General features: G+C 35.4%; 1 protein-coding gene across 5 annotated transcripts in view; it reads left to right on the top strand.

Annotated features, from left to right (window-relative positions):
- Positions 1–10,706, top strand: part of ZNF280D (zinc finger protein 280D) — a 97,614-nt gene extending 86,908 nt beyond the window's left edge. For 4 of the 5 annotated variants that reach the window (XM_073012189.1, XM_008016485.3, XM_008016488.3 and 1 more), the window contains 2 exons: positions 5,637–5,692; positions 8,771–10,706. In XM_073012189.1, the coding sequence (XP_072868290.1) occupies positions 5,637–5,692; positions 8,771–9,395 (681 nt within the window). In that variant the 3' untranslated portion in view covers positions 9,396–10,706. Of the gene's footprint in view, positions 1–5,636; positions 5,693–8,770 lie in introns of those variants that run through there. The other variant, XM_008016494.3, reaches the window with a different exon arrangement.
- Positions 10,707–14,199: the final 3,493 nt, after the last annotated feature.

Raw genomic sequence — 14,199 nt, 5'->3', positions numbered from 1 at the left:
TGAGTTTAATTCTCCCACTTTTAAATTTTTCAATATTTTTCTGACTAGCATTCTAGAAAACAATTTTTTTAAGTACACAAAAACAGGCTGGACACAATGGCACACACCTGTAATCTCATCACTTTGGAGACAGAGGTGGGAGGATTGCTTAAGTCTAGGAGTTAGAGACCAGCCTGGGAAACAAAGTGAGACCCTGTTGCTAAAAACAAAAAACAAAACAAAAACACACTGCACACGAAGCAAAACTTATAGGGGCATTCATTTTTTCTTTTGCCTCAGGCTCCAATATGGCTTGGTATAGCACTGATTGCAAAATAGTTACATCAAAATTTTTGAGACTGTTATGCTGAGCCAGAAAATACCCCATGATTTCTTTTCCTTTTCTATACCTTATTTTATTTTTCTGGAGTTAAAAATACATATCTCTTTTACTTGTTTGTTTAGTTTTCTGTGTACCTAATGCTGTATTTTTTCCTAATGTTGCAATTTCTCTAATATTTGGAAATAGTTTTTCCAGTATTCACACACACACACAAAAAAATTGTTGGGGGGTGAAGGGGTCTGAAGATCTCCTCCCAGACTCCCCACCTCAACTTAAACTAGTTGCTCTCTAAGCCTGTGCTTAGTTTTGTTACGTCAAGATTATCCGTTGCCACTCTATTGTGTTGGATGTCCTGTTTGCTGAACCGTGAATTATTCCTCATTTCTTGGCTTACTCATCATTTTGATGAATTGTGTCCTCTACTAGCTTCCTCAGAAGGTGTGCATCTTTTTTTCAGTCCAAAAATATCTAAAAATATATTTATCCAAATGATAATTTGGCTGAAGTACATAAAAACAATTCTCACGCAGTTTTTAAAATGTTGTTTTTACTATCTTCTTATGTCCGGTATTTTTATTAAGTCTAAAGCATGTCTTGCTCCAGTTTCTTGGTAGTTAGGTTACTTTTTTTATTTTTGGAAACTTTAGTGATTATCTCTGTCACTGGTATTTTGAAATTGCATGCTATGTTCACCCGTCCTTTTTTCATTCATTACATTAGGCATCTGACAAACCTTTGCGGTTTGGAGATTTCTGTTTGGGAGAAGTTTTCTTGTTTTATTTCTTTGGTAAATGCTCACTTTTATTTTCTATGCTCTCTCTTTTTTTTTAAGAAACTCCTATTATTCTGATATTGAGCCTCCTGCATCAACTCCTTTTTTTTTTTTTTTTTTTTTTTAGCTCCTTTAATTATATGTTATTTTCTTTATGGCCTTTCATCTTTTTGTTTTTTTGTTTGAATCTTTTTAAATAATTTTCTAAACTTAATTACTTATTTTAGTTGTCATATTTGTAATTTTGAAGAGCTCTGCAATTTTTTATTTGTTCTTTAGTTCTCTTTTTTACAGTTTTGTTATTATTATTATTACTTATTTTTTAAATTTTTTTTATTTTTTGAGACGGAGTCTCGCTGTATCGCCCAGGCTGGAGTGCAGTGGCGCGATCTCAGCTCACTGCAAGCTTCGCCTCCTGGGTTTATGCCATTCTCCTGCCTCAGCCTCCCGAGTAGCTGGGACTACAGGCGCCCACCACCTCGCCCGGCTAGTTTTTTGTATTTTTTAGTAGAGACGGGGTTTCACCGTGTTAGCCAGGATGGTCTCGATCTTCTGACCTCGTGATCCGCCCATCTCGGCCTCCCAAAGTGCTGGGATTACAGGCTTGAGCCACCGCACCCGGCCAGTTTTGTTATTATTTAATGGATATAATAACATATACCTCTTTGGGGATATTAAATATTTTATATACACTTTTTTCTTTTGTTCCCAGCAATGTATCTGATGTCTCCAAGCCCCTTTCTTTATTCCTTTTTATTTTGGTATTTTTCATGTTAAGGTATATCTTTTGTTATGTGGTGATCCTTGCCCGCCCCTATGTAATTAAAGAATGAGGCTAAAATAATCATTGAAAACCATAAGTGTTTGAATGGGGACAGGGCTCTCTTGCATAACCATTCAGGTTGAAGACTGCAGAACTCCTGCAGATATTATTTACGTACATCCTTTGTAGTCTCAAAAATTACTAATGTTTACCGTATTAGAAATTGAAATAATAGTATTTTAAAACTATTGTCAGAAATAAAAATAATAAATATATGTCCACATACATAACATTTTTTCTGAAAAATAACTATTTTCCAAAACAACAGAAATTTAGTGAGAAAGAATGGCTTTATTTTACACTTTTGCATGTTTCTTTAATGTCAAGCTTTGTAGAAAAAATTGTATTCTCATGTTTCTGAATTCAGTCTGTTGTGATACATTCTTTTGGTTGAAATGTATGAGGAATACCCGGCCTCACCCAGTACTTTAATAATATTTTCCAATAATTGAGATTATTTTCCTTTGATACTACACCAAAAGTAGACAAGTGGAAGTTTTCTTGCTTGTTACACTGTGGAATCTAACTCCGTATCACTGAACTTTTTTGCTTTGTTACATCAAAATCTGTTTGTCTGTTTTATAATTTGAATGGATCTTTTATCCATGCCTAATTTTGTAATATCATGCATTGGTCATTTGGAACATATTGGCTCACTAAGTGCCCTAAATCTTCCAAATGTTGAAATATTTCATTATATAATATCAAGCACTCACAGTAAATATTAGCATTAATCTAATCAGTGGTAGGTAGGAGTTTTTGCTTGATTTTGTTACTGGAAACGAATGCTGTCAGATGTTTTCCTTGATACGACAGGGTCACTTCGTTGATTTTTCAAAAAGAAAAAGTCCACTGAAACTCAAGTCTAAATATTCATAATTTGACAGTCATTCTTTAAAATAAAAATGGTGTTCTATGAAAAAAATGTGGGTAAGTACAACTCACGACTCAATCACAGACCCAAATATTTTCAGTAGGCAACAGTTGTATCTTATGCGTACTTTGCATTTTGTCACACAAAATATTAAAAAGATATGAGCTCAAAGATTGAGATTTAGTAAAATTATTACTTTTTAAAATTTGTGTTGGTGTGGTGTGAAGAATACTATGTGTATGGTGGTGAAGAATGCAATGACTACTGGTACAGGTTGGGTTTGGTGCTCCTGCCTTGAGTTATATTAATTTGCCACCATTTTTACACACTACTGTTTTTATGCCAAAGTTGTGACTTCACATGCCTCCTGAAAGTGGCTTGGAGTCCCCAGGTGTCCATATATCTTACTTTGGGAACAGATGATATGAATTACAGTTTGTTGCCTTCTGGATTTGTGCACTGTACAGTATGCACAATCTGCATGAGAATTACGTAGACTTCAGTGTGGGAAAATTAGGTGCTGAGCTGACTGATTCTTTGTTGAGGAGGATGGTCTCAAAATCATTATGGAGAGGCCAGGTGTGGTGGCTCATGCCTGTAATCCCAACACTTTGGGAAGCTGATGCAAGAGGATCCCTTGGGGCTAGGAGTTTGAGAGTAGCCTGGGCAACACTGGAGACTTCGTCTCTATTAAAAAAAATTTTTTTAACTGACCAGTCATAGTGAGCACATAATGTGTAGTCCTAGCTACTCAGGAGACTGAGGTGGGAGGATTGCTTGAACTCAGGAGTTCGAGGTTGCAGTTGAGCTATGATCATGCCACTACATTCCAGCCTCGGTGATAGAGTGAGACCCTGTCTCTTAAAAAAAAAAAAAAAAAAAAATCATTCTGGAAAATTTTTTCTTTGGGGTTGATCATTTTCTCCAGAGAGACATCTAGCTTCTAGCTGAGGGTGCTAGGTTGGGGAGTGAGTTCTCTGGCTGTTGGCATTCTGGAAGCCAGGCATGGAGAGGGATTGTTAAGTATGTGGACTTCTACGAAATCGTTGCGTTTTCTCAGTATCTCATGCGTGCCTTTTGCTGTTCCTGGTGTTCGTAAGTCTAGACTATCTCCAGTTCAGAAAGTTAACTTTTAGGCCTGGCACGGTGGCTGACCCCTGTAATCCCAGCACTTTGGGAGGCCAAGGTAGGCGGATCATTTGAGGTCAGGAGTTCACAACCAGCCTGACCAACATGGTGAAACCCTATCTCTACTAAAAATAAAAAAATTAGCTGGGTATGGTGGAATATGCCTGTAATCCCAGCACTTTGGGAGGCCGAGGTCGGTGGATCACCTGAGGTCAGGAGTTGGGGACCAGTCTGGCCAACATGGTGAAACTCCATGCCTACTAAAAATACAAAAATTAGCCAGGCATGATGGTGGGTGCCTGTAATCCCAGCTACTGGAGGGGCTGAGACAGGAGAATCGCTTGAACTTTGAAGGTGGAGGTTGCAGTGAGCTAAGATCGCACCACTGCACTCCAGCCTGGGTGACAAGCAAGACTCTGTCAAAAAAAAAAAAAAAAAGGAAGGAAGGAAGTTAAGAAGGATGCTAACTTTTAGCCTCTTTGGTAAGGGAAGGTATAGGTACCTGTTGTGTAAGCTTCAGGGAAGGAGCATTTAGATTTCCCAGCAATGCTTTGTTTTTACTTTTTGTGTACTAAATAGTATACTGACCACCTGCAAATACCAGATATTTTTGGTTCTCTGGGCAAATTGATTCTCTTCTCCTTGCACTCCTCCACTGCAGACATTCATTGTAACTTCCTCCATACTGCTAAGTCAGTACCAACTCTTCCAGTGACTTTCCTATTTCTAAAAAGTTGGTGAAATCTGTTTAGCAATCAGTATACTTTGATGTTTTCTTCATCTTTATAAGTAAAAATATTTTATTTCTTTGCCCTCATTTTAGCAGGGTTTTGAGAGGGTGAGTAGATGAGTGTGTGTGATAAATACACCATTATCAATTTTATAGGCTTGAGTTGATCTACCATAGTGGTTAACAGGTAGATGTAGATTTGAATCTTTACTACTTATTGTGATGTTGCCTTCGTTCTTTACCAGTTATTGTGGTATTGCCTTGGGTTCCCACTCAGTCTTATTTCTCATGTATAAAAATAGTGTTTATAAAATCTAATATGTAAATTAAATGAGATAGTGAATGTAAAGTTCTTAATACACTGCTTCATGCATCATATGTACTGCATAGCTGGTAATTGTTACAAGCTGTTAGGTTGGCCCATGGCTTACTGAGGTTTTACTCTTTTCTTTCTTCCCTGTAAAACATTTGAAATAAGTAGAATATTTCTTCCTTAGTGGACTGTTTCATATTTTTGGTTTGACAGTGGAAGGGTTACCGTGACTCACTATGAAATCATAAATTCAAAAATGTTTTATCTAAATATCTGTGCTTAATATATTTATATAAAATACTATGGAGGCATCTTGTTATTCAAATTCAAGTTGTGTTTTACTAGTTTTCTGTTTAAGTAATTGTAATTATGACCCACATTTGAAATGGCGGTTAAGAAAAGCAGATATTGACATGGGTGGGTAACTGCTTTTTTACCTTGAATCAGAAACTTTTGGTACACTGAAACTTTTATAAGTTTAAAAACATTTTTAAAACCGCATATAATTATGATAATTAATCTAATTATATTTTATATTTAATAAATTATTTTTCTATTTCTGTGTTATATTAAGTTGCACACTTAAGTTTCTTTTATCCAGAAAGTTTAGCGTAGTAAAAATAGTTTTCTTTAAGATTAACTGTGAATGTAAAAGAAAAGTATTATTATTTCAGGAAATTGGAAGACCTAACATGGCTGAAAGAGAAACAGAAACATCAAATTCTGAAAGGTAAATATAAGGAAAAAATGAGTTTCTTAAAATTCAAGTATACAAAATAACACTTAAACTGCATTATTTCACAGTTAACTGGCAAAGGACTATTTAAATTTTTGTATATAGTGCTATTTTCTATAATGGCTCTTAATTAAAATAAAACTTAAAAACTTTAATCCAACAAAAATATTCTCTATATCCTTCGTTTTTAAATATTTTAAACATATAGAGTATATTTTGTGTTGTTAGATTTTTGAAAAACTACTTACTAGCAAGTAAAATGTTGGCAGATTTTCTTTGCCCCTATTAAATGAATACATTCACAAGATGCTACATGTTACTGGACAGGAACAGTTATTGCAAATAGATAATCTTAAGATTTTTTAAAGTATTTTCAAAAAGCTATAAGACTACTTATGTGGTAGGATTTCAATAGTTTCAAAATTCAGGGATTGGCTTTTAAAATTTTCATACTTTGGTAGAATGTTAAAGAACACAAGATATTTCACAGTCTTTTAGCAGAAGAGAATCTGAACATTCCAATTAGAACTTTATTCCAAAGAAGGGTAATTTTATTTTGCCTTTTAAGTAATTTCACCCATTTATATCTGTATGCTATATATTTTACAGTAGGTTGCCTGTTAGTCTGTTGCGATTAATCTTTTGTCCCTAAAAGCAAATTATTAATTAAGTTCCTATGGAGGTGTTTCTTATACTTCATTAGTAAAGTGATCTCGCCATTTCTTCACCTGGCATTTTTTGTAAGTTCCCAGGGGAATGTTAACAAAAAATCAACTAAAGAGTTAGAAAATGCGGACTAGTCATCTCTGTATTATGTAACGTTTTCTGTAAATTGTAGTTAGTCTATTATGATCTGAACAAAAATAAGAATTATACAAACTTGAAATGAGGAAAAAAATAATAGTTTTTCTATATGTAATTAGCCAGTTAAGATTCAAAAAATGAGTTAAGAATGATTGAAATTAATGAGAATACTGATTAAAGTAGCCTGGTGTAAAAATCAGAATCTTTCTAATCTACCACTAACATATGATTACAAAATATAGTGGACAAACTTGCCCAATCATAATGTAACAAAAATGATACAACTGATTGATCACAGCCAGTTGCAGAGTTCTTTGTTCTTTTTCCACTCCCACCGCTTCGCTTGACTAGCCTTAAAAATATCTATGTCTATATATAGAGAGAGAAATGGGGAGGATCCAAATCAAGAAAAGCAAAATTTTACCATGATAAAAAATAATATATTAACTGCATGATAGACTATTTTACAAATTAAATTATGAATTTAATAAACATTTATGGGATTTGTTTTGGAAACTGACAAACTTAAAGATTTATATTTTTCTACTTAGTAATACCATAATGTATTTAATCATTCCTTTCTTGTTGGATAAGATATTAGGTTTTTGGCTGGGCACCGTGGCTCATGCCTGTAATCCCAGCACTTTGGGAGGCCGAGGCGGGTGGATCACGAGGTCAGGAGTTCGAGACCAGCCTGACCAATATGGTGAAACCCCATCTCTACTAAAAATACAAAAATTAGCCGGGCGTGGTGTCATGCGCCTGTAATCCCAGCTACTCGGGAGACTGAGGCAGAAGAATCGCTTGAACCCAGGAGGCAGAGGTTGCAGTGAGCCGAGATCATGCCACTGCACTCCACCCTGGGCGACACAGTGAGACTCTGTCTCAAAAAAAAAAAAAAATTAGATTTTTAATATTCACTATTTTAAACATTGTTTTAATGAGCTTCCTTGATAAATATCTTTTACATTTTTAAAGTATGAAATTTATGGGGAAGAGTTGTAGAATATAGGTGATTTGTTTAGTTCTAAAGTATATTGTTAATCAGTAATTGTTAAAACTGGGTGCTATTGGTTTAGGAATAGTCTAAAGACAAATCAGTAGAATAAAACAAATAGCAGAGAAATAGCCTTATATAAATAACAATTTAGTAAATAATAAATTGCCTTTTGGAAATGTTGCTAGGATATTTGTGCAATTCATTGGGAATACGTCTAAATGTCAGATTGATTAAATGTAAGAAATAAGGTATATGTAATCATTAAATTTATTTTTGTAAAATAAGCATCCTTAGATCTAGATAATGGATTGGTGATCTTCTTTGAAATCTTGTTTCTCGTATTTTATGGTTCACTAGATAGTTTCTGTTAACACATCAGGGCCAGAATAAACACACAGAAGCACACACATATAAATATATATGTGTACAAACATGTTCACACACTTAGATGTGTATGTATGTTATATATTTACATACAGTTTTTCAGGCGTGTGTTTATGTTTTTAAAATTAGGCTATTTAAAATTAGAGAATGTGTTTGAATGATTATCTGATTTTATGTATGGAAAAACATCCTAAACATAAGAGGCTATTTAAATCATAAAGGAGGCTGGACATGGTGACTCACACCTGTAATCCCAGCACCTTGGGAGCCAAGGCAAGAGGATTGCTTGAGCCTAGGAGACCAGCCTGGGTAACATGGAAAGACCTTGTCTCTGTGAAAAATAAAAAAATTAGCTGGGCTTGGTGGTGTGCGCCTATATTCCTAACTACTTGGGAGCCTGAGGTAGGAGGATCACTTGAGTCCAGGAGGTCAAAGCTGCAGTGAGACATTTGCACCACTGTGTTCCAGTCTGGGTGACAGAACAAGACCCCGTCTCAAAAAAGAAAAAAATCATACAAAAATATAGATTTTTTCCAAATATATTTTTTTATTTTAGGTACTTTTGCAAGTTAATAAAAATACTTAAATTTAAACTAGCAACAGGCAAGAGATATGAACAGATGAAAATAATGACAGCCAGGACTAAGACTAGTCGATAGACATCTTTTAGTATGTGACTCCAGAGTTTCTCAGAATCTTGCCTAAGAAAATGGCCTCCTGCTAAATTATACTGGCATAGCAAGGATGGGGAACTTGGACTTGTTTTCCTTTTTGATGGGCAAATGTACCTTGACTTTTTATTTTTTAGAGCATGTCTTTATTTTGATAGTGTTCAAAAACATTGCTTTATGAAGAAATACATAATAAATTACTTTATTTTTCAGTAAACAGGATAAAGCTGCTTCTTCAGAAGAAAAAAATGGATGTAATGCGAATTCATTTGAAGGCTCATCAACAACAAAAAGTGAAGACAGCCTAACAGTTTCAGATAAGGAAAATGAAACCTGCCTTGCAGACCAGGAAACTGGCTCAAAAAACATCTTCAGTTGTGATTCAAATATTGGTGCAGATAAAGTGGAAAAGAAAAGACAAATACAACATGTTTGTCAGGAAATGGAGTTGAAGATGCGCCAAAGTTCAGAAAACATAATCTTATCTGCTCAGATTAAGGATCACAACTCCAGTGAAGCCAGATTTTCTTCAAAGAATATTAAGGATTTGCGGTTAACATCAGATAATGTTAGCATTGATCAGTTTTTGAGAAAAAGAGATGAACCTGAATCTGTTAGTTCTGATGTTAGTGAGCAAGGCAGTATTCATTTGGAACCTCTGACTCCATCAGAGGTACTTGAGTATGAAGCCACAGAGATTCTTCAGAAAGGTAGTGGTGATCCTTCAGCCAAGACTGATGAAGTAGTGTCTGATCAAACAGATGACATTCCTGGAGGAAATAACCCCAGCGCAACAGAGGCAACAGTAGACCTGGCAGATGAAAAAGAAAGAAGTTGAAATTAGTCATTTTAAGTTTCAGTGTACCAATGATAAGGGCATTTGGAACAGTGCTATCAGGTGAGCTCAGTGGTGCTTTTGTAGGTTCAGAAATGGAAATATGTAAGGGAGGTCACACATACACTTTACCTGTATGTTCAACCTATGTCATCAAATCAATTTGCCAATAATAGCATGATTAGTAGGGATTCCCAAGAAGTTATTTAAAACATGAACAAGACTTTAATGGTAGTTACAGTTGCAGTGGAAAGGTCTCGTTTAATGGTTTTCAAGGAAATGGGATTTGGTTGCTGACATGAATTGATGATATTAGTTATATTTATAAAGCCTTTCAAACTTCCATCAGTCCTAAGCTAAAAATCCTTATTACTTATATATCCTTTTCAGTGAACTGAGAGGAAGAGATTTGGAAACCATGTACTTTTTGGGAGTAACTGATTTAAAATAATGGCTGATTGGCATTGTTAATGAAGGCTTTATTTTTTAGGATGATGCTGGTAAATGGAGCATGCTTAGAGTACTAAATTGACCTAATGAGAATTTGGATGAACATAAACTTAATTTTGGATTTAATATAACATTCCAGTCAGACGCATGTAAACAGAATATTTGAATCTTTGTACCTCCATACAAGTGTTAGCCTGCTAGGCTGTAAGCTTACCTTAATTAAACTTTCAGTGAAAGTGGAATTATTAAGATATAAATTTATATTTGTGCTTTTTGTCAGTGTGTAAGCTGTGTAGAAATTCTTTGATGTATTAGTTGTATTAATGTAAAGTAGACACCCATTGTTGAAACTCCTATAGCTATTATGCTTTTAATATTGTTTTAATGATCTGCTTTAGAAATAGGCCCATAAAAATGGTCTGGAAGCCAAACCAAAGTATGGTATAATGTAGATATTGTAAAACAGTAAACTGAAAACATATCCTGGCATGTATTCAGCCATGTTTAAGTGACTTTTCTGTAATTGTAAAATAAAAACTTCAAATGGGACCTAAAACAGTGATGTAAAAAACTGGCTTTGGAGATTTAGCCTAATTTATCTATAAGATGGCTGCTACATTGATTTCTCAGTTTTTTTATCATCTAGAATATAATAGATATAGAAATGAATAATATGAAGAACAGTAGTTTGCTTTGAAGTACTAATAAACTTTTATTTAAAATGCTTCATTTTTACTTCTTAAAATGTGCTTTGGATTCTTAAATTTTGTTTCACTGAATGTTCAATGTTTTAAATGGCGATTAAAACTCTGCTGTATATAGTAGTTTTTGAGTAAATATTTGCAATAAAAATCTGTCCCCAAATAATTCTATTTTTCCAATCACTGCTTGATTCAGATTACCTTTGGTGCCTTTAGAAATTATATACTTGTTTAAGAAATTTAATATCAGTGTTAGCGGTGAAGATTCCATTCTATGTTCTTTAACTGCTGATGCATTATTTTAAATTAGGACTTAAAGTACAGGGGACAATATTGCTAATATTTATTTATTTATTTATTTATTTTTTATTTTTTATTTTTTTTGAGATGGAGTCTTGCTCTGTGCAGTGACCGGATCTCAGCTCACTGCAAGCTCCGCCTCCCAGGTTTATGCCATTCTCCTGCCTCAGCCTCCGGAGTAGCTGGGACTATAGGCGCCCGCCACCTCACCCGGCTAGTTTTTTGTATTTTTTAGTAGAGATGGGGTTTCACCGTGTTAGCCAGGATGGTCTCGATCTCCTGACCTCGTGATCCGCCCGTCTCGGCCTCCCAAAGTGCTAGGTTTACAGGCTTGAGCCACCGAGCCTGGCCAATATTGCTAATATTTATGAGAATAGATTTGCTTTATAAATTCTTTTACTTCCTGATAAATAGAATTTAATATTACACTTTTTTATCTGCTCAACAATTTAAAGAGGCTAAATAGGCAAAATATATTATGAATTATTTTGAGTATTTTGAGGAGGAGAGCTAATATTTTTATCTTTCCTGCTCCCAAGAAAAGATAGGGAGAGAGGGAGCCATTAGCTGTCATCCTTCACCTTGTTAAAATGTAATTCTGTATCATGGATGATTTTTGGAAAATATGAATCTTAGAAGAGCAGAGTGTAGGGAAAAGGCCTGTCTCTATAAGGACCACTTTGTGAGTCTCATTCAGTGTGTTGCCACATTATCACATTATACTACAAAACTCTAGAGCACTATGCCAAAATAAGCCTCTTAAGTGCTCAAAATAAGTCCATAATCCCTTTGGAGCTTTGCTACTCCGGCCCCCATATACCTTTCGAGTTGTGGTGTTCAAAGTAGCAGGTCAATGAACTGTTTGTGCCTATATACTATGAGAAAAGGAACCTATACTGGACTGTAAGTGCTTCATTGAGAAAGCCTGGCAATGAAAAAAAAAATAGTTGAATTAAGAATTGTACTTGGAACCATAGCTGGTTTACATTCTCTCTCAATCTCCTTATCTCCAATCAGGAACAACCAATCCAGGTATGCAGACCAAACCTTTGGTAGCAGTGCTTTAGAGCAGTGGTTAGGAAACTTCCTCTACAGGGCCAGACAGTGAATAATTGTGGGCCATGTAGTACAGTTACCCAACTCTGCCTTGTATCATGAAAGCCAGTGTAGATGATATGTAAATTATGAAACTGTTTGTGTTCCAGTAAAACTTTATTTACAAAAATAGGATGTTGACTGGATTTGGCCCATGGACTATAGTTTGCCTACCCCTGCTTTGTAGTGCTTAAACTCCTTTGATAGAAATTATGAAAGCCAGTGATGCACTCTAGTGACTGTTTGCCTAAGAACCATCAAGACGCCTTACTATGTTATAGTTCCCTGTTAAAACAATAGGATTATGCTGGATTATAAGTACAGTTTAATAATGTCAAGAAGCTTTATTTTATAGGATGCACTGTTAATTTATATTGAAAATCTGAATACCATATTCACATATGCACTTGTTGTTACTACAAGACTACTCTTTGTACTAACTTTAATGAAATAGGAAGTTTGTATGCACTAGAAGAGGATTGCAAGTGTTTTATTTTTACTAGAGTATTATCACACTAAGACTTGTTTACTCAGCTAAGAAGCAAAACACTTGATTTACCTATTTCTAAACTTAAGAGGAAAAACAATTATCTTTTAAGTACAGTTATGTGCCACATAATGACGTACCCCATGTATGATGGTGGTCCAATAAGATTATAATGAAGCTGAAAAATACTCTTGCCTGGTGACATCTTGATGATGCTGACCCCACATAGGCCTAGGCTAATGCGTGTGTGTGTCTTAGTTTTTAACAAAAAAGTTTAAAAAGTAAAAACAGTTTCATAGTAAAAAAAAGTTATAGAATAGGATATAAAGAAAGAAAGTATTTTTGTAGAGCTGTCAAATGTTTGTGTTGTTAGCAAAACATTAATACAAAAGAGTCAAGTAAAAGGCCAGGCACAGTGGCTCATGCCTGTGGTCCTAGCACTTTGGGAGGCCGAGATGGGCAGATTGCTTAAGCCCAGGAGTTTGAGACTAGCCAGGAAAATGTGGTGAAACTGCACCTCTGCAAAAAAAAAATATTAATAAAAAAATTAGTCTTTGGGAGGCTGAGACGGGTGGATCACGAGGTCAGGAGATCGAGACCAACCTGGCTAACACAGTGAAACCCCGTCTCTACTAAAAATACAAAAAATTAGCCGGGTATAGTGGTGGGCACCTGTAGTTCCACCTACGTGGAGGCTGAGTCAGGAGAATGGCGTGAACCCGGGAGGCGGAGCTTGCAGTGAGCCGAGATCGCGCCACTGCACTCCAGCCTGGGCGACAGAGCAAGACTCCGTCTCAAAAAAAAAAAAAAAAAAAAAATTAGTTAGGCATGGTAGCAGTTGCCTGTAGTCCCAGCTACCCAGGAGGCTGAGGTGGGAGGATCACTTGAGCCTAGGAGTTCAAGGCTGCAGTGAGCTGTAATCGAGCCACTATACTCCAGCCTGAAGGACAGAGCAAGACCCTGTGTCAGGAGTCAAGTAAAAAAATTTTAAATATATAAAGTAAAAAAGTTATTGTATGTTAGGGTTTGTTACTGAAGAAACATTTTTAAATTTAGACCAAGTGTACAGTATTGATAAAGTCTACAGTAGTGTACAGTAATGTCCTAGGCCTTCACAGTCACCATTCACTGACTCATCCAGAGCAACTTCCAGACCTGCAAGCTCCGTTGATAGTAAGTACTCATAGGTGTACAATTTTTTATCTTTATACTATATTTTTACTGTACATTTTCTATGTTTAGATACACAAACACCATCGTGTTACACTTGTTTACAGTATTTAGTACAGTAACATGCTGCCCAGGTTTGCAAGCTAGGAGCAATAGACTATGCCGTATAGTCTAGGTGTATAGTAGGCAGTACCATCTAGGTTTGTGTAAGACCACTCCATGATGTTCACACAATGCTGAAACTGCCTAACAATGCACTTCTCAGAATAGATCCCTCTCATTAAGCGATGCATAACTATTTTTTTGACTGAGGCACATCTGCAGATCAATGTAGACAAAATGAATAAACAGATTTTTGAAAGCCATGACAATATTTAATTTTCAACTTAAAAGCTTCAAATTAAAAGATACACTCAGATCATTTGTGAGGAGCTAAACACATCTGTAGCAACAACTATAACATCTTTAAGAAATGACATATGTTGGGTGAAATTGCTTTTTATAGTTAGCTCTAGCGAACTTTTAATTGCTTGTTAAAAGTCCTGTAAAATTGCCTTCATTTTTAACGAATATTTTCCACATAATTTGGACTTCATTGATGGCA

The sequence above is a fragment of the Chlorocebus sabaeus genome, chromosome 26 (assembly GCF_047675955.1).
Source record: "Chlorocebus sabaeus isolate Y175 chromosome 26, mChlSab1.0.hap1, whole genome shotgun sequence".
NCBI lineage: Eukaryota > Metazoa > Chordata > Mammalia > Primates > Cercopithecidae > Chlorocebus > Chlorocebus sabaeus.
The sequence above is the reverse complement of the archived record's forward strand: the minus strand, read 5'-3'. Positions and strand labels throughout refer to the sequence as shown.